Source organism: Pan troglodytes, chromosome 16 (genome assembly GCF_028858775.2).
Source record: "Pan troglodytes isolate AG18354 chromosome 16, NHGRI_mPanTro3-v2.0_pri, whole genome shotgun sequence".
Classification (NCBI taxonomy): domain Eukaryota; kingdom Metazoa; phylum Chordata; class Mammalia; order Primates; family Hominidae; genus Pan; species Pan troglodytes.
In genome coordinates, this window is record NC_072414.2 from 64,230,832 (window position 1) to 64,251,184 (window position 20,353).

At 46.8% G+C, this 20,353-nt stretch overlaps 2 protein-coding genes across 29 annotated transcripts in view; both read right to left on the reverse strand.

Moving 5' to 3' along the window:
• PKM (pyruvate kinase M1/2) overlaps positions 1–2,190 on the reverse strand; it is a 32,647-nt gene extending 30,457 nt beyond the window's left edge. For 2 of the 9 annotated variants that reach the window (XM_024349275.3, XM_009429483.4), the window contains exon 1: positions 1,384–1,700. In XM_024349275.3, coding sequence (XP_024205043.1) covers positions 1,384–1,475 — 92 coding nt within the window. In that variant the 5' untranslated portion in view covers positions 1,476–1,700. Of the gene's footprint in view, positions 1–1,383 lie in introns of all 9 variants that reach the window. The other 7 variants (XM_009429480.4, XM_003314742.6, XR_010151781.1 and 4 more) reach the window with 6 other exon arrangements.
• A 9,434-nt stretch (positions 2,191–11,624) lies between these two features.
• PARP6 (poly(ADP-ribose) polymerase family member 6) overlaps positions 11,625–20,353 on the reverse strand; it is a 31,612-nt gene continuing 22,883 nt past the window's right edge. For 12 of the 20 annotated variants that reach the window (XM_016927132.4, XM_016927128.3, XM_016927125.4 and 9 more), the window contains exons 20-24: positions 19,708–19,777; positions 13,064–13,143; positions 12,601–12,664; positions 12,345–12,429; positions 11,625–12,001 (exon numbers count right to left, since the gene is read on the reverse strand). In XM_016927132.4, coding sequence (XP_016782621.1) covers positions 11,899–12,001; positions 12,345–12,429; positions 12,601–12,664; positions 13,064–13,143; positions 19,708–19,777 — 402 coding nt within the window. In that variant the 3' untranslated portion in view covers positions 11,625–11,898. The remainder of the gene's footprint in view (positions 12,002–12,344; positions 12,430–12,600; positions 12,665–13,063; positions 13,144–19,707; positions 19,778–20,353) is intronic. The other 8 variants (XR_010151780.1, XR_010151779.1, XR_010151776.1 and 5 more) reach the window with 1 other exon arrangement.

Genomic DNA, 20,353 nt, shown 5'->3' on the forward strand with positions numbered 1-20,353 from the left:
AGATTAAGAAGCCAAGGGATGCCCTTACATGACTGAGTCTTTAAATGACCTTCAGACTGGAAGGTGCTTTCCTGCATCTTCTAATCCAGTGTGCTTGCCACCTGGTGAGACCTTACGAGGCTTCCTGTCCCCCTCCCTCCCACAGCAGGAAGCTCGTACCCCACTCCCAGCATTACAGGAGATACATTTTAAGATTGTGAGCTCGGTGGGCTATGACTCGTCTAGTCATCCTGGTCTCTAACTCCGACCCCCAAACAGCCCTTGACCCACACCGTTTGCGTTCAGTGAACGCGACAGATTTCCTGTCCCCTCCGTAACCAGATCCCCACCCCACCCCGCGGCCTCCGCGTTCCACAATCAGGACGCATTTGTTAAAAAACGTGCCGGATAATTTTAAAAAAAAAAGAAAGAAAGAAAGAAAAAAGAAAGGAAAAGAAAGAAACGTGCCGGAGAGGCGCGGAACGGGCGACGGCCAGGAGGCCCCAGCAAAGCCTGCAGAGGTTTATCCCGCCCGTTACGAGGCCCAAGGCCATCGCCCGGTGAAGCGGAGTGGGCCCTGGGCGCGGCCGCTACGTGCAGCCCGGCAGCGGCGAGATGGAGCGTGGTCCCTGGCGGCCACCCGGCAAGGGCCGGTCGAGCTCTCGGGCCCCGAGCCATTCCCAGGCCCTCGCAGGCCGCCCATCTAATCCCGGCCACATGGGACGGCACCGCGCCGCAGGGGCAACCGCCCTGCCTCCCGGCAGCGGGGCAGGCCAACGTTACGTAAGCCTCCAGCTGCCCCCGGGCCGCCGCATCCCGCCCGCCGCGCGGGGCACCCAGCCCAGCCCTCCGCCCGCCCGCCCCGGACACGGGGCCTCAGCACCGCCCGAGCCTGCTGGGAGCTGGGAGGCAGTGATGGAAAAGGGGCGCGGGACCGCGCTCGGAGACCGGAGCAAGTGGGCGGGCGCGACCAGAGCAGAGAGGGAGGGAGGGAGCGGACACGCCAGGCGAGGAAGGGGATGCGGGGGAGCGGACGTGACCAGCGAGCAGGGGGAGGGGCGGCGAGAGGGAACTGGGGCGCGGGAAGGGCGGTCGCGCATGAATGGAGAATGGACGCGGGAGGGGAACCAGAACGCAGTTTCAATGAGTTACACGGAAAGCATTAGAATCAGGGGACACGCACAGCTTGAAGAGGAGGGGGTGGAAGGACCGGACTTAAGGAGGAAGAGGGGAAAACGAGCACGGAACAGGCGGCGCGGAGAAAGGGGAGGCAAGGGTGGAATCAATCACGAGGGACCGAGAGAAGGCAGGCGAGGATGGAGGCGCATTGAGGATTGGGGCAGGAGGAAGAGGATGGGACCAGAATGAGGGGGTAGGGCTGGGGCGGGAAAGGAGCCGGCGGACCCGCCTGATCTGGAAGGAACGGCGCTGGGGACTTCTGAAGAGCAGGCCCCAGGCGTGAGGAGCCGTTCTCCTCTCTCTGAGCTCCACTGCATCCCAGACGCCCCGGATCCTGCGCCGCCCTGCCTGCGTGCCCGGGGCCGGCCGGCGCGCCGGGATTCGGCACTAGCGGGGCGACTGGCCCTTGGTGGGGACTGATGGCGTAGCCTCCTGCACCGCTCACCTCCGGCGCTGACCGACTCGGGCTACGCTGCAAAGACGAAGAGCTCCGGAGCCACGGCGCGTGCAGCTGCTGTGCGAGGAGCCACTGCCTCAGCCTCAAGGTTATCCCGCTGCGGGCCGCCGCAATCCCTCCGCCGCCCCGCCCTCTGCCCAATCCCGGCTCCGGGCGACCCGGGCCCCGCCCCCTGCGTCCCCGCGGGCGCAGTCACCTTCAGGAGGAAGCGCGGCGGCGGTGGCGGAACGCGCGGGCAGGTTGCCCTTTCGGTGGGACTAAATTCTGCGGCGGAAGGACACAGATTCAGAGTCACAGTTTAAGGAACCTGATGACCAATGGGGACGCGGCGGGGCAACGGGGCCCGCCCCCGGAGCGACTTTCCTCCCAGACCCCCGGGCGCCGGGCCACCTGCTGCCGCCAAGTTGGGCTGCCAGATGGGGTCTCTTTTCTTGGCTCTCGGCCCAGGCCACCCCAGCTGTCCCGGCCTACCTGGGCAGGGCCCAGATTTATGGGTTCCGGGGCAGCATTCTCCCGGCCCCGCCCTGCCACTCCCCACTCCTCCGGGTGTCTGCTCTGGCGCACCCTCGGAGACTGAGCTGAACGGGAAGTTGGGGAGAGCTGCAGACTTGTGCGTGGTTGGAGGTCCTGGCCGCCTTCGGAGGGGCTCTGGCACTGGAGCGGCAGTAGGGAGAACTAGGGACTGCGAAGTGGGCCTGGAGCGGGAGCGCGAGGCCGTTTTCCTCTTAGGACCATTCATTGTGGTAGGACCCCGGAACAAGGAAGGACCGGTTGGGGCCATGTGAATAATTTAGTAGGGTCTGGAATCCTGCAGAGCGAATGCCTGAGAGTAGAAAGTAAATAGACGGTGTTGATATTAGCGCAGAGCTGGGCATCTGGAAATATCAAGTCAGAACATTAGAGCCGATAACCTATGCAGGAGTCAGCATTTCTGTTTTCACCTTTGTCGTGTTTAAGTCAGTATTGTTGGAACTTTTCTTACGTTTTTCTACAAGACATTTTCTGATTTCCCAGTTGTTAGCCAGCAACTAATGATGCGAGCAGTTATCAATTAAACAGCTGTTAACTCTTGCCTTCATTCACAGATACAATGTTGCGCATTCAAAATGTGAAGACCGTTCTCTTAGGTTCTTTTTTTATTTTCCTGGCAAAAGAGACCAAATGGGTGTGACCTGCTCAGGCATACCCGCTGCCTGCAGCTGAATCACAGGCCTTCATTCGCTTCCTGTTAGCTCAGATAAGCTGGGAGGAGACAGTGACAGCCTAAAAGTAAATTTCTGTTTGAAGTGAGATAAAAATCTTTCACTTTCTTCTGTAAGTCTTTCCTGGTCCCTTTAGTTGTTGTTGGGAAGGAAATGCTTGATTATTAAGGTGGTGAAAGAACATGAAGTTGTTGAGAAGGAAAAAAGACATGCCCCCCTAGGGAGGGTTAGATTCCTCTCTATCAGAGACAGAGGGATGGCATAAAAGTCCCTCCCTGGCCCCTGAGCTGAGGACAAACTAAGAACAGTGGTGGACAACACTGGGATGGCAAGGATCTGGCCGATGCTGGACTGTATTGTATTTTAAAGTTCTAAATTGTCTGGGTGCAGTGGCTCACGCCTGTAATCCCAACACTTTGGGAAGCCGAGGCCGGCGAATCACATGAGGCCAGGAGTTGAGACCATCCTGGCCAACGTGGCGAAACCCCGTCTTTACTAAAAATACAAAAACTAGCTGGGCATGGTGGTGCACGTCTGTAATCCCAGCTACTCGGAAGCTGAGGCAGAATCGCTTGAATCCGAGAGGTGGAGGTTGTAGTGAGCAGAGATCACTCCACTGCACTCCAGCCTCCGTGACAGAGCCAGACCTTGTCTCAAAAACAAACAAACGAAAAAGTTCTAAATCTAGATATGTTCACAAGGCTGAAATGCACATGTAGAGTTGATGGCAAACTAACTCCTCAGTTGCAGATTTTGATCTGACAGTTCTAGAAATGCTGTCCACGAGCCTCTGGCAGAGACAAATCCAGCGAATCGTTGCTCACATTAGGTGCATAGTAGGCCGGGTGCGGTGGCTCAGGCCTGTAATCCCAGCACTTGGAGGCAGAGGCGGGCGGATCACGATGTCAGGAGATCGAGAGCATCCTGGCCAACATGGTGAAACCCTGTCTCAACTAAAAATACAAAAATTAGCCGGGCATAGTGGCGGGCGCCTGTAGTCCCAGCTACTCGGGAGGCTGAGGCAGGAGAATCGCTTGAACCCAGGAGGCAGAGGTTGCAGTGAGCCGAGATCGCGCCACTGCACTCCAGCCTTGGCAACAGAGCGAGACTGCGTCTCAAATAAATAAATAAATAAATAAATAAACAAGTGCATAGTAAAAATTTGTCACACTGAAGGTAATTTTGTTTTTGCCGATAAGTAGCACAGTATAGAAGATCAAGCTTGGAGGCCTGGTGCCAGCCATTGGCTCACGCCCGTAATCCCAGCACTTTGGTTGGCCGAGGCGGGCAGATCACGAGGTCAGGAGATCGAGGCCATCCTGGCTAACACAGCGAACCCCATCTCTACTAAAAATACAAAAAATTAGCCGGGCGTGGTGGCATGCACCTGTAGTCCCAGCTATTCGGGAGGCTGAGGCAGGAGAATCGCTTGAACCCGAGACGCGGAGGTTGCAGTGAGCCGAGATTGTGCCACTGCACTCCAGCCTGGCTAACAGCGAGACTCTGTCTCAAACAAACAAACAAAAAAAAGATCAAGCTTGGGTTCCATCATACCTTAGTTCCAGTTCCCTATGACCAAATATTGTAATTTAATGTGTAGAAGTCCAGTTCCTCAAAAGTAAATTGAGGACAATTTACTTTTATGGTGGGGTTTGATGATGTATGTGAATGATTCCAACACTGCCCAATAGGCATCCTCTTTCTTTGGGAATTGACTAGTCCTGGAGGGCTGTCCTTGTGACACACACACACACACACACACAGAAGTTTTCATCCAAAGTTCCTTGCTTATAACTCCCACAGCTCTTGTTAGTCTTTTGTTTATAATGTTGGGGGCACTTTAGGCTCAGAAGCAGGCCTCAGAGAACAGAATTCTCTCTCTCTCCCTCTCTGACCTTCTTCTGCCTTCCTTTCACCTGTTCCTTTTCCCCCAAGGCAGAAATCTTCCCCCAACTTTGTGTCTTGGAGCTGGCTATAAATAAGTTATTTGTCATACCTTTTCTGATTGTAGGTTGCAAGACCCCCATTTCAGAAGGGGTCCTGCCCTGTACCTTGGAGGAAGGGATGCTGCACAGAGGCCAAGACAAATCTCGACAGTCCTTGCTGGGTTCCCTCACTCAGTCTAGAGTACCACTATGAGATCATACCTTTTGGTCCAAGCATATTTCTACATGGTTATCAATCATGCCTATCCAAGGAAGTTTCAATAAAAGGCCTACGAGGACATGATTTGGAGGGCTTTCAGATAGGAGGTTCCTGGAGGATGCCACTCCCAGGGAGGGCATGGAGCTTCCATGCCCCTTCCCCCATACCTGGCCCTGTGCATCTCTTCATCTTTATTCATTATAATATCCTTTGTAATAAACCAGTAAATGTGTTTCCCTGAGTTCTGTGAGCCTCTGTAGCAAATTGATTGAACCCAAAAAGGGGATCATGGGAATCCCAAATTGAAGTTGGTCGGACAGAAGTTCTGGAGGCCCATACTAACTACTGGGGCATTCTTGGGGACTGGGACCTCAACCTGTGGGATCTGATATTATCTCCAGGTACAGTGCCAGAATTGAATTGGAGGACACCCAGATGATGCCCGCAGCAGAACTGATTGCCTGTTTGGTGTGAGGGCAAATCCCCCACATATTTGGTCACAGAAGTCTGTGTTGATTGTTGTAGTGGTGGCATGAGAACAGAGGAAAAATACAGTCTGAGTTGGCTTTTCCACAAACACCTTCTGACCAGAGCCAGAATGTTTTCCTGAATTTAAGCTTGCCCTTCTCTGGACCATCACTCCTTTGACCCAGTAACAGGTCGGGACTACAGGAAACTGGGGTTGCTGAAGGAGGACACAGGCTTCTCCCCCTAGAGCCAGCCCTTCCACTGTGTTCCTGGACTTGACCAGGATGGGATGGGAAACTGCTAGGTTCACTGGATTTGGGTGTGAGTAAAAGTGGAAATTGGTATGTTTTCTGTTTGGATTCTTGACCACAGAATCTGCAGTTTAATGGTTTAACTCTCTAAAATCATTGGGAGTCCTTGGAGAAGGGGTGGTAAGTGTGTCAACAAACTGTAATGAACCTAATCCTGGAGCCTAAAGACAAGCTTTGGCCCTGATGAAGAGGGTGAGATTACAGGCTTTACATCAATTATGTGACATCTTAGCCTCTATCTGAAATGGCAGTGTTCTCTCAGGACAATACAATTTCCAGGGCAGCCTACCACGCCCGGCCTCTATGTGAAATTTAAAAATTAGCCAGGGCCAGGCTTGGTGGCCCACGCCTGTAATCCCAGCACTTTGGGAGGCTGAAGAGGGCGGATCAACTGAGGTCAGGAGTTCGAGACCAGCCTGGACAACATGGCAAAACCCTGTCTCTACTAGAAATAGAAAAAATTAGCCAGGCGTGGTGGCGGCTGCCTGTAATCCCAGCTACTCAGGAGGCTAAGGCAGGAGAATCGCTTGAACCCAGAAAGCGGAGGTTGCAGTGAGCTGAGATTGTACCATTGCACTCCAGGCAGGGCGACAAGAGGGAGACTCCATCTCTAAATAAATAGTATGTAGAGATGGGGTCTCACTGTTGCCCAGACTGGTCTCAAACTCCTAGGCTCAAGTGATCTGCTTGCCTCAGCCTCCCAAAGTGCTGGGATTACAGGTGTGGGTCACTGCACCGAGCCCAGGTGAAATTTTTTGTTTTTTTGAGACAGAGTCTTGCTCTGTCGCCCAGGCTGGAGTGCAGTGGCGTGATCTCAGCTCACTGCAACTTCCGCCTCCCGGGTTCAAGCGATTCTCTTGCCTCAGCCTCCTAAGTAGCTGGGATTACATGCACCCGCCACCATGCCCAGCTAATTTTTGTATTTTTGGTACAGACGGGGTTTCGCCATGTTGGTCAGACTGGTCTTGAACTCCTGTCCTCAGGTGATCCACCTGCCTCGGCCTCCCAAAGTGCTGGGATTACAAGCATGAGCCACTGCCCCCAGCCTCAACTTTTTTTCTAGGTCTTCCTTCAAACTCCTACAATTTCTTCAGGCCTATGAGGGTGGCATATCAGTTTCCCCAGACAAATCCTGGAAGATAAAGTTAGACTTTGGAGTTAGGGATAAAGAGAACAGGCTGTGTGTGTGGAAAGGGCATGCTTCATGGAGGAGACATTCAAGCTAGGCATGGAAAATTGGTTAGAATAGAGATAGGTATGGCAAGGCCATGGTGTGGGGGGCGGCCGTGGGGAGGGACAGTTAAACAAATACTGAGTGTTTTCTGAATGCAACTGTGTATCTAGGTTTCCCCAGGCTCCTGCAACCTCATCAGTGCTTAGAATGGAAGGGAGAAGCTTAAGGAGTCCTTGGTCACTCTGATGGAAGTATAGTCTTAGCCAAGGTGACCCTGTCAACCAATGTGACCTCCAGCAATCTTTCTCCAGCCCAGAAATGCTGGGCTCACTGGACAAAGCCCCGTTAGAGTGATCTAATCCTATCCACCAAGCAACTGCCTTCGAGGCCCTGTGCTCTTTTTTTCCCTGTAAGTGTAGCCAGAGCTCAGGTCCCCAAAGATGCAAGTGGCACTATAAACAGACCCTATCCCCCCAGAGTAATCTGCCTGGATATACTTTGGCACTTTCCATCCCAAGGAGAGGCAGAGACTGGAGCATCCTGACACATGGCATATGGGGATGAGATGGGGCATCAATCAAGATTTGGAAGAACAAGAAGGCATCAGTGAAGCCCTGATCAAGTGACTCCCTCCCAAGGAGCCCTCTGGCTTCAGTTCCACCAGTCTGCTTTTTCCCTGATACACTTCCACTCTCCACCTGTGTCTGCCCTTGCTCATTGGCTGCCAGCAATCTGACCCACTTATCCCAGGAAGGACAGCTAGGACTGAGGAGACTTTGGGTCTTCTCCTAAGCAAAATAATTTTTAACTTAAAGAGTGGCATCTCTGGCTCACTGTGAGAGGAGGAGAGGTCTGATGCATTTGTGGCAAGTCCTGTGCTCCAAAGGAGCCAGTGAATCTTCAAATGAGCTGCAGCCTACCTTATTCCCACTTCTCCTGGGGTAGGAGGGCTCTACAAGGAATTACACGATCCATAGAGCTTCCTCTACACCACTCCTGAATTAGTCCCAGAAGCTGTGGCATCCCTCAGACCTCCATCTCAGAATCCATCCTGTGAGAAGCTGGTAAGAAACCCAGTAATGACTCAGCACCAGACTCTTCTCCCCTCTCCCCACCAGCCAGAATGAAAGGCAGAATCGAGCAGGCTCCTCCCCAATGGATGGCCACATCCTCACCACAAACTGAGTCATGGTCACACCCTGCCTGATGGAAAATTACCAGGAGGAGGGAAACGGAAGGTTAAACTCCAGGGGTTTGTAATTTCTCAACCTAAAAATCAGATAAATGTTCGAGGTGATGGATACCCCATTTACCCTGATGTGATTATTGTTCATTCCATGCCTGTATCAAAATAACTCAAGTAACCCATAAATATATATACCTACTATGTACCCACAAAAATAAAAAATAAAATAAAAATAGCCATCTACTCTGTACCCGGAACTAATGAAGAAAATAGTTCTTTTCCTGACCCTAGTCCTAACCAAGCATGTCCAGGTCTATGAAGTGAGACTGCTTGAGCCCAGGACTACATGAAAAGTAGGAGGCCGCTGTCAACCTGTATGTATGGTATTTGTAATAGGCTTGGCCCTGTGGAGGATGCCTTGTTGCTCACACCTGGGTTTCACAGGCTCCAGCTTCCCCACCTCCAGAAGAACCAGGCCTGGGCAGAGAAAAGGGGCAACTTTACCTCAATTCCCCCTCCAGGCTGTGGGAGGATTCCTCTCCAGAAACTCAGGGTCCCACCCAAGTTTCCCTACAATGAAGGCATTCTTGTGTTTGTGGGGTTTTAATTATATTTGTTTTACCTCATATATGTTAAGATATTATCATTTGTGGCTTCTAAACTTCTTAGATCCAAAAAGTCCTATTGCTTTTCTGTGGCACTATGAAATGATGTATTTAACTTTATTACAATTTTATTGGCATAAAAAGATTATTACACAGACGATTTTTTTTTAAGTGACACCCATAAGGCTAGCTCAGCTATTTGAGTTTTTCTGGTAATATACACCATTTGTTCCTTCTCATTCCATCATTTGCTAGTACTGCTATATTGGATGTCAGTGATACAGAGAAACTATAAGAAATGCTTACGACTGAGAAAAATCTATTAACAATCTTTGAAATTGAACAGAAATGTTGTTATACCATTTGAGTAGCCACACACCAAAGTTCAGTTGCTGGAACATCAGTGAGAACAGTTGGAGACCATCTAGGATAACAGAGTGGTTAGAAGAACTCAGGTTCTGGAGTTGGTCAGATCTAGTTAAAAACAGCACTGGCTGCGCACAGTAGCTCATGCCTGTAATCCTAGCACTTTGAGAGGACTGCTTGAGGCTAGCGATTCAAGACCAGTCTGGGCAACATAGCAAGATCCCATTTCTACAAAACAATTTTTTTTAATTAGCCAGGCATGGTGGCACATGCCTGTAGTAATAGCTACTTGGGAGGCTGAGGCAAGAGGATCACTTATACTCAGGAGTTGAAAGTTACATGAGCTATGATCACGCCACTGCACTCCAGCCTGGGTGACAATGAGACCAAGTCTCAAAAAAAACCAAAAAGCAAAACTTAACATTGCCAATAACCAGCTGTGGGACCTTAGATACATTATTTAAGATCTCTGAAGAAAACCTATCTTCCAGCTTTGTTGTCAGGATTAAATGAAAAAATATTTGTAAAGTTTGAACACTTTTCAGCATAGAACCAGAACAGCAATCTGGAGTCAGGCTGCCTGTCACTAGCTGTGGAATATGTTACTTATGCTCTGTGTCTCTGCTTTCTCATCTACAAAATAGGAATAATCATGCCTACTTCATAGGCTTGTTCTGAGAATTACGAGTAAATATATGTAGAAAACTTATAATACTGGCTGGGCGCAGTGGCTCACACCTGTAATCCCACTACTTTGGGAGGCCAAGGTGGGTGGATCATCTGAGGTCAGGAGTTCGAGACCAGCCTGACCAACATGGTGAAACCCCATCTCTACTAAAAATACAAAAAATTAGCTGGATGTAGTGGTGCATGCCTATAATCCGGCTACTCGGGAGGCTGAGGCAGGAGAATCACTTGAACTCAGGAGGCAGAGGTTGTAGTGAGCCGAGATCACACCACTGCACTCTAGCCTGGGCAAAAAGAGTGAAGCTCCATCTCAAAAAAAAAAAAAAAAAAAAAGAAAAGAAAAAAGAAAATTTTTAATACCAAGCACATAGTAAGTAATCCAAAGTGTTAGCAAATTATTAAAGTGCTTAGCATAACATCAGCACCTTCTTAGTAAAAACTAAAGAAAAGGTCAGCTATCTCTAATACTACAGAGATGGGCACAAAGTCCTCTCAGGAGGCAGGTATTTCAGTCAGAGTGGGCTCAGTGATGAGGTCATTTACTTGGTGAAGAGGTTATTTCCTAGACCTGAAACCAGAATGGGAGAAGAGGGCTTAGGAGACTTGTAAATTAGAATGTATTAGTGTTGATCAAGAATGAGCAAAGTTTAAGAAACAGCTTCTAGAGGGATGGACCTTAAGAATGGTACTTGCATGTTAAAGCAGGTCAGGAACTGAAAACCAGGGTAAGGTACCCAGGCAAGAAGGTACCTCTAAAGTACGGTGAAGGTAATGAAAGACAACAGGTAGCCTAGAGTGTGCTTTGTAAATCAAGCTATAACAGATTTAAAAAACCCTATCCTTGAAATGCCAGGCTTATTTAATGCTTTTTGTATTCTCTGTGCTTATATTCCTGTTTTTCTTCATTAATATTTCATAAAGTATGTAATCCCAGCACTTTGAGAGGCTGACACAGGCAGATGGCTTGAGCCCAGGAGTTGGAGACCAGCCTGGGCAACATGGTAAAACGCCATCTCTCCAAAAAGTATGGAAATTATCCATGTGTGGTGGCACCTGCCTGTGGTCCCAGCTACTTGGGAGGCTGAGGTGGGAGGATCACCTGAGCTTGGGAGGTCAAGGCAACAGAGTAAGACCCTGTCTCAAAAAAAAATTTTTTTTTCACAAAATATTTGGAAATGTCCAACTGACACAGCTATGCTTATAACTAAGGATCTGGGGCACATGAAGCACAGCCTGAAAGGCCAGCAAAAGGCTGAAATGGGAATTTCAACAGGGAGAAGAAAAAATTCACTACAACAATTAGGCTTCCTAGAAAGAGCTGCCTTCCTTTACCACCTTGCTAAACTTGGTGAAATTGGGTTGTTTCATTAAGTGAAGCTGCATTCCCTTAGGATGTCTTTATAGATTTCGACTTAGAGACAAACCCCACTTCCTGCTCCCACCAGTTCTCCCCTAACCTCACTTACCCTGAAGAAACAGGTTGGAGGAGAAAGAGAGTAGGGGCCCAGTTCCTGAGATATAGAGCAAGGGAGACTGGGCAGGTTTGTGCAGAAAGCAATAGGCCCTAAAGGCAGTAAATCTTAGCTGCTCTGGCCTCAATGGCCCTTTTAAATTTTGACTAATAGTCATTAGTGGTATTCTATATTCTCGGTTTGTTTCATCTGCATAACTGATAAGTTTCCCTTTAATCCACTGATTAAAAAGCTGACACATCTGTAGTATACTACAATAAATGGACACAACTTTGATACCATGCAACATAAACAGTCCCAATCCGCAGGATATTCCAGTCTCCCCACCCCCTGCCCCTTGTGAGGGCTTGGGGCAGGTGCTGCTCCAAGGCTAGTCAAACCACAGTGATCATATCCAGTCCACAGCACCTTCCATTTTATTGTTTTATTTACAAACAGGGTGAAGTCAAAGGGAAAGTCAGGGGATGGAGTCAGTCTGGGCCATCCGAATGTGGAGTAGTTCTTGGGTCAAGCTCTACCATGAAGGCCACCTCTTACATATCCTTTTCCTGCCCCTTGGTAATGGCCCCTTGATTCCTCAGGGCAGCCTCAGCTGCTGTACCTGAACACTTTTATGAGGGCAGATGGATCCTGGGGTAACAGGGGTGGTACGAGGGCTGGGGCCCCCTCAGTTTGTGTAAACCTGAGTTCCGATCACACGCATGATTTCCTTCTGTATCTTGGGGTCCTGAGTATTAATGTTGGCATCGCCCACCTGACCATCCTCATATCTGCCAAAGATAGGGCAAGTGTGAGCATAAGAGGGAGAACAATACCAGAATAACATCAATCAGTGGAACTGTATTTCAAGGTACGGCCATCCCATCCCAGAAGTCAAAGCCCTTTCTCACTGCTTCATAGTGGAAGATATTCAGCTTATCTGGTTTCCTCTAGATAGATCCCAACCATCTATACCCATTCCCATCCTCCAATGGTAAAGTCCCAGTGACAGCTCCACTCAGGTAGCCAAGGACATGTCTCAGATAACAGAAATAGACTTTTCCCAGTAGCCACACACCATCACACCCCCAACCTCACTCCTCAAGTAATCCCCAGAGTCCCTCCGACACTTACACAAAGAAGAATCTTGTGCAGACATGGTCGGACACAGGGCACACCCAGATGTTCCCATGCTTCTGGAGGTCCTTAGATGTAATCACTGGGAGAAAGAGGGCCAGAAATCATAGATACAATGCTTAAGGCACGGAGTCCAGGCAGGAGAAGGAAGCCATGCCACTTCAACATCACTCATGGCCAGATCATGTGCCAAAATTACATCAGAAACAAAGGTTAGAGACCCAGAAAAACAGGACATGGGCAAGCTACCTACCTTCACAAAGTGCTATACAGTTTAGATTCCGACTCTGCAGGAACCTTGACTGAATGGATCGGGTCTGGAAGAGAAGGAGGCAAAGGAGACCAGAGCCAGGAAGATGGGTACAGCTTTCCCTAGAGAGGCTGGTTAGCTGATGATTGGGAGTGGGGATCAGAGATATCCTGGGCTCCCAGCAACACCCCCCACCGCCCAGAAAATTCTTCTTTCCCATAATCAGTCTGGATAGGGTCACAGCTTCCATCTTTACATTTTCATCTAAACTCAGCCTCTGCTTTTATACTCATGACTTCAGCTACATAGGACTCCAGACGTGTGTTCACTTTAGAACATACCTGACTCCTTTAAATGATCTCAAATCACTCCCCAACCCATTCTCACCCCACTGTTTCCCTGTCCAGCTCTGGAGCCTAAATTAGCCCCAGGGAAAGGTCCTGCCTCATTAGAATAGTTCCAATACCTGGGGGATGGTATTCATCCTGTTGTATCTCTGGACCAGCTCATCCTTGGAGGGCATCCTGTGCTGTCCTTTTCCCATTCCTGTCACAGAACAATATACCCACTTCATTTATCAAAAATTTACGAAAGTGCCTACTATGTCCCAGCACTGAGCTAGATGCTCATCAAAACAGCAGAGAATAAAACAAACAAGATTATTTTCCCCCACAGAATTTAGTCTGCTGGAAATTACAAGCAAGAACAAGTAATTAACAACACAGTATGGTAAGAGGTTGTGATGCAGATTATAGAGCATGGTGTGAGCCTAGAGGAGGGCAACTAGCCTAGCCTAAGAGTTTAAAGAAGTCATGTGGTGACAGCTAGACTGAGAACTGCAGGATTAGGAAGAGTTAATTAAATAAACAGCGGGGAAGTGTCTGGGAAGAAGTAATAGGATACAGAAGGCCTGAAGGAAAGATAAGGTAGTGTGTGTTAGTTGCATAGAGAACAGTGAATTGCAGAGGAGTGGCGAGAAATGATGTAGAAGAGGCAAGCTAGGATCAGATCAAGCCGGCTTTGCAGGCCATGTTAAGGCAACTAAAGTCTATCCTCAGAACATTAGGGAACCACTGCAGGGTTCTAAGATAGGGGAGCAGCACATGAAATCAGCCAGGAATGAGGGGCCCAGGAGAGTGGGACATCAATACCTTGGTGTCAAGTGCCTGGATGAGTAAAATGAATGGAAAGGAAGCAAGCAGAACAAGTCAGATTTGCTCTAGTCTCAAAGTTACATTAAAAATCTGACCAGTCATTCAAGAGAAAAGCATCAGCAGTTAAGTGATGAATAATTTTGTACAGGAAATCACAATGGCAACTAACTTGAAGAATCCTACTTCAAACAGTCTTCCCAGGCTTGAGAAAGAAGTGCCCATTCCTTCTAGTTTCCACATTATCTAAATCCATAAACTCTCTACCTTCCTTACCCGTTTATAACATTTATAGACTCAACTTGGACTTTTCTTATTTAGATATGAAAATGTGCTTGTGTGCTCCCACTCCTCACTCTTTTTGGTTTGAGGATAGGACGTTAAGTCTCTGTACTCAGCTTTATCATAGGCCCAATCTTACCACAGTTAGGGATAAAAATGTGTACCCATGTGTGGACACACGTGCCTGTGTGTGTCCACCAGGGAGAGAGATGAAGATGGAGATGATGCTATCATTATAGGTCATAAGCACTCTCACCACTCTACCCTGGAACTTTCTATTATTATTAACTCCACTCTGATCAGTTCTTGGTTTTCTCATAGCCATGGTGTAGAAATAGACTGATAGCTGTTGAACTGACATTCTTCACTGCTCAGGCTGTCAATTCATCATGCATTTACACTCAAGTCTCATGACAGATTTAGGTAGGGCCTGAACAAAACTCAGGATACCAAGAGCCTCAAGGCTTGAATTGCCCATTTCTTCCTTTTACAGGACAGGTACTCATAACCCCTGTTTTCACCTTCCCCATTAGCCTTAACTAGGTTCAAATCTCCACCCAAACATCATGACCTTCTCTCAAATTGGGTATGTCAGTGACAAAAAGTAAAATTCCCATTCAGGTTATACTCCAGAGGAGGCACATAAGAAGATAATAAAGAACAATCTGACTTCTCTGGCAGGTCTTAGAGATGGCCCTTATGATATAACCCAAATCTTGTCCCAACTCAATCCTGTTGTACACTATCCTTTCCACACTGATCCAATGATTGTCCATTTCCTGAGCCCAGAACCTGAGATCATGGTGGCTAGAATAATCCCTAGATGTTTTGTGTCCAGAGTATGCACTTATCAGAAGTCCCTAAACAAGACTAAACAAACAGATGGAGTATATCACCTCCTTTTTCACTGTCCCCTATTTCAACCTGAACTTTATAGCCAAGTCACTGGAACCTCTACTAGATATATGAACGCTATTTACACCAACCCTCACTTCCAGAGGGCACCCAATGCCATTAGGCTAAAGATAGTGTGAGAAAGAAAAAACAGAAAACCAGAGCAGAATAGCGTAGAAGAAAACATACAAGACAGTTGGTCAAATGCTGGAGTAACTACAGTAAGTGGAACATTTGCACACATTTCCCCCAACATCCCATTATACATACTCACATATCTATAGGGCCCTCAGAGACCCGTCATTCAAGCAAGGCCTACTCTGTCAGTCTAATATAGTGTATTAGTTCATTTTCACACTACTGATAAAGACATACCCAAGACTTGGTAATTTATACAGGAAAAAGGGTTTAATGGACTTACAGTTCCACATGGCTGGGGAGGCCTCACAATCATGGTGGAAGGCAAGGAGGAGCAAGTCACATCTTAAATGGATGGTGGCAGCCAAAGAGAGAGCTTGTGCAGCGAAACTCCCCCTTATAGAACTATCAGATCTCATGAGACTTATTCACTATGACAAGAACAGCACTGGAAAAACCTGCCCCCATGGGCCAGGCACAGTGGCTCACACCTATAATCCCAGCACTTTGGGAGGCCAAGGCAGGCGGATCACGAGGTCAGGAGATCGAGACCATCCTGGCTAACATGGTGAAACCCCATTTCTACTAAAAATACAAAAAAATCAGCTGGGCGTGGTGGTGGGCGCCTGTAGTCCCAGCTACTCGTGAGGCTGAGGCAGGAGAATGGCGTGAACCCGGGAGGTAGAGCTTGCAGTGAGCCGAGACCGCGCCACTGCACTCCAGCCTGGGCGATAGAGTGAGACTCTGTCTCAAAAAACAAAACAAAACAAAACAAAAACAAATAAAAACCTGCCCCCATGATTCAGTTACCTCCCGCTGGGTCCCTTCCACAACACATGGGAATTCAAGATGAGATCTGGGTGGAGACACAGCCAAACCGTATCATATAGTGATAACAACAATGGCCTAGAAATTAGGAGACCTGGATTGCAGCCCTATCTCTGCTACTCATAGCTGTGTGACCATAAGAAAATCATTTAACTTTTCTGTATATCAGCTTTCTTATCTGTAAACTAATAAGGGATTAAATTAGATGATCTCTAACTCCAATAGTAAAATTCAACTGCATTTTGTATCTATAATCAATTACCCTTTGAGAGAGGGAGATGAAAGGTGTCTATGATATCTTTATGTAATCGGTTAAGTGATGAAGAAAGACGAGAGGTCAACAGAGATTTCTGGCTTCATCTGGTAACTAAAGGTATTTAGGCACTTGGTAGTAAACAAAGGCCAGGGGGAGAAAAGAGAAAGAAAGGGAGGGCATAGGGAGAAAACAGAAAAGAAGAATCTCAGTGGGCACCAAGAACCATGAGAATCTCACTACTCGGAAAGACAAAAGAACTTAATCAGAGGGATGCTTAGGCTGAGACAAAGATAAAAAGTGAAGAATCCAGACAAATCAAAAAGACTATTCCAACCCTAACCCCACTTTGGATGCCAGGCACACAGAGTAAGATTCACTCATATATTCAATAAATATGTGTTGGTCACTTGCCCTGTGTGGATTAATCATAATCTTTGTTTCATAACACATTATTGTTTTTTGTTTTGTTTTTTTGAGACGGAGTCTCACTCTGTTGCCCAGGCTAGAGTGCAGTGGCACGATCTCAGCTCACTGCAACCTCCGCCTCCCAGGTTCAAGCGATTCTTCTGCCTCAGCCTCCCGAGTAGCTGGGACTACAGATGTTTGCCACCACGTCCAGCTAATTTTTCTATTTTTAGTAGAGACAGGGTTTCACCATGTTGGTCAGGCTGGTCTCGAACTCCCAACCTCGTGATCCACCTGCTTTGGCCTCCCAAAGTGCTGGGATTACAGGTGTGAGCCACCATGCCCAGCCTCATTATTATTTTTTAATAAGACAATGAATACCCAGAGACCCAATCAAAGAACTAAATTCTAAACCTAAAACATTACCAGTGACTTACATCTAACTATATGCCTCCCTTTGGAGGTAATCACTATCCTGCAATTTGAGTTATTATTCTTTTGTTTTTTCTTTTTCCTTTAGTTTTCACACACACACACATAATACACATATATATGCCTAAACAATGTTTAATTTTGTTTGCTTTTGAACAATATAAAAAAGGCATCACAGTCTCACTCTGTCTTCTGGGACTTCCCTCTTCTTATTGAACATATTTATTATTTTTTTTTTTTTGAGATGGAGTCTTGCTCTGTTACCCAGGCTGGAGTGCAATGGCGCAGTCTCACCTCACTGCAACCTCCGCCTCCCAGATTCAAACGATTCTCCTGCCTCAGCCTCCTGAGTATCTAGGATTACAGGCATGTGCCACCACGCCTGGCTAATTTTCTTTGTATTTTTAGTAGAGATGGGGCTTCTCCCTGTTGGTCAGGCTGGTCTCAAACTCCCAACCTCAGGTGATCTCCCTGCCTTGGCCTCCCAAAGTGCTGGGATTACAGGCATGAGCCACTGTGCCCAGCCAAAAAATACACTTTTATTACTAATCTTTTGTGGTTATATGTGCTGCAAATGTCTTCTGTCGGTTTGTAGCCTGTCTCTTCACTTTCTTTAGGGTGTCTTCTGAAGAATATAAGTTTTAAATTTTTTTTTCTTTTTTGAGACAGGGTCTTGCTCTACTGCCCAAGCTGGAGTGCAGTGACATGATCATGGCTCACTGCAGCTTCAACCTCCTGGGCTCAGTGATCTTCCTGCCTCAGCCTCCTGACTAGCTAGGACTTACAGGCACGCGCCGCCAGACCTGGTTATTTTTATTTTTTTGCAGAGATGGGGTATTGCCATGTTGCCCAGGCTGGTCTTGAACTCCTGAGCTCAAGCAATCATCCCACGTCAGCCTCCCAAAGTGTTGGGATTACAGGTGTGAGCCACTGTGCCCAGCCAGAAGTTTTTAATTTTAATATAGTCAAATTTATCAATCTTTTATGATTTGTAATTCCATTTTTTCTATTCTCTGGAAGACTTTAGATAAAACTAAAATAATTTGTTCCTTGAAAGTTTAAGATTAATTTGTAAAACTATCTGGGCTTGGTGAGGTTTATTTTGTGTGTGGAAATTTTTACACAATTTCTATTTCTTTTATAGTATTATGATTATACAGGCTATTTCTTGTCAGATTTGTTATCTTTTTCTAGAAATTTATCCATTTTATCAAAGTTTTTAAATTATTAGCATAGTGTAGATAACTCTCATTACTTTTTATTTTATTTTTTTTTAGGCAGAGTCTTGCTTTGTTGTCTAGGCTGGAGTGCACTGGTTTGATCTTGGCTGACTGCAGCCTCTGCCTCCTGGGTTCAAGCGATTCTCCTGCCTCAGCCTCTCGAGTAGGCGCATGCCACCATGCCTGGCTAATTTTTCTATTTTTAGTAGAGACAGGATTTCACCATGTTGGCCAGGCTGGTCTTGAACTCCTGACCTCAAGTGATCTGCCCACATCAGCCTCCCAAAGTACTGGGATTACAGGTGTGAGCCACCGTGCCCCGCCTTATTACCTTTTTAAATTCTGCTTATCTATAGTTGTACTGCTTTTTTTGGTCATTATATTATTTAATTGTGTCCTTTTTCTCTTAATCTAACCAGGGTTTATCTGTTCTGTTAGTTCTTTGAAATCATCTTTGGACTTTTTTGGTACTATCTATTGTACCTATTTTTATTTCACAGGTGTTAGTTCTTACCTGTATTATCTCCTTTTTTCTATTTTGTTTGGTTTATTCTGTTGTTAGAGATGTTTTTAGGCCTCTGATTCTGGCACTTTCTTTTTTCTTTTTTTTTTTTGAGACGGGGTCTCCCTCTGTCAACCAGGCTGGTGTGCAGTGGTGCAATCTCAGCTCACTGCAACCTCCGCCTCCCGGGTTCAAGCGATTCTCCTGCCTCAGCCTCCTGATGGCACTACATTTTCTGATCTTTGTAACAGTTACAAATTACTACAGGATATCAAGTAATAATCTATTAAGAATCTAGCACAATCCCCTTCAGGTAGTGAACATGCAACTACATGGTGACTATACCTTGTACAGAGACTACATCAAACAAGCACAAAAGCAGACTGAAAAGGAACTAAGACATAAGCCAGGAAGACTGAGAGAACTCTAAATCAGATTTCCTTTTCTGAGCTTGACTCATCTCCTCATTAGAATCTGGACCTCATCTTTAGAATAAAATGTTTTATCTTGCATTCAATGTGACTAACATAATAGTGTAAGATTATAGACAGTTTAAATTTTAAAAGATGGTTGAGAGAGAGAAGAATAGTGTCTCTAGAAATATAAGCCAATGGAAAGGATGCAAGCCTTCAGGCCTTCAGATGTTTTCACATGTAAACTTACATGTACAAGTATACACAAACACAATCTATAATTGCCAACACCAAACATGTGTTCTACAAAAAGCCTTGTTATGTCCCTGTTATTCCTCCACCCATTCCCAGGGCCAAGCCCCTGCTATGAATAAAACCATCATTTTTAACAATAACTGGACTCACCTTGTAAAGAATCTAAATTTCTAATAAGAAAATATATATATAGAGAGAATATGTATCCATGATCGGGGAGAGAGCTGACACAGACCAAGTATCCATAATGAGGGAGGAACAGACAGCACAAATCATGTATTCACAAATGGAGGCAATGTAAATAGAGTCAAGGTGGCCACAGAATATTTCTTACCTGAGTATCCAAAGGAAATACTGGAGATGGGGCTCAGGTAGATGCCTTTGCCATAGGCTGCTCCATGCAGCTTGCAGGGAAACACCAGGATGAGTAATATGAGCCTGGGCCCTCCCATGGCTATTTATTAGGCAGCAGCAAGGCTTATCCAGCCCTCTGTCCCTCCTTCTACCTTCTCATTCAAGTAACCCTAAGCACCTATTCTCGGAAAGCCAACTGGCTGAAAAGTGGATGCAGGTTAACCTGTTTGCCTATGAAGTGCTACATACTGACACATTCGAGAGTGGGAAATGGTAGAACCACTGAGTCAGTCCCTCAGCATTCATTTTCCTGTCTCCAGGCCTTGGTACATATGCAGATTCCAAAAAAGAGGAATTACAGAACGGGTAGCCAGAAGGAGGGCCAATACACACTCCCTGGAGTCTCTCAGGGCATAGAAAAAAGTCTCCCATATCTACTCCTTGAATGAATAGCCACATAAATTGAAAAGCTCTAACAGATTAATTCATCACAGTGGCTACAATCAGCAATTCCATATTCCTGCTTACAGGTACATTCCCATTCCCCAAACCACCAAAAAAACGCAGACTGAGATCAAATACACAACAGCCACGTTCTCTATTCGTACAGTTCTAACTTCCTCTCT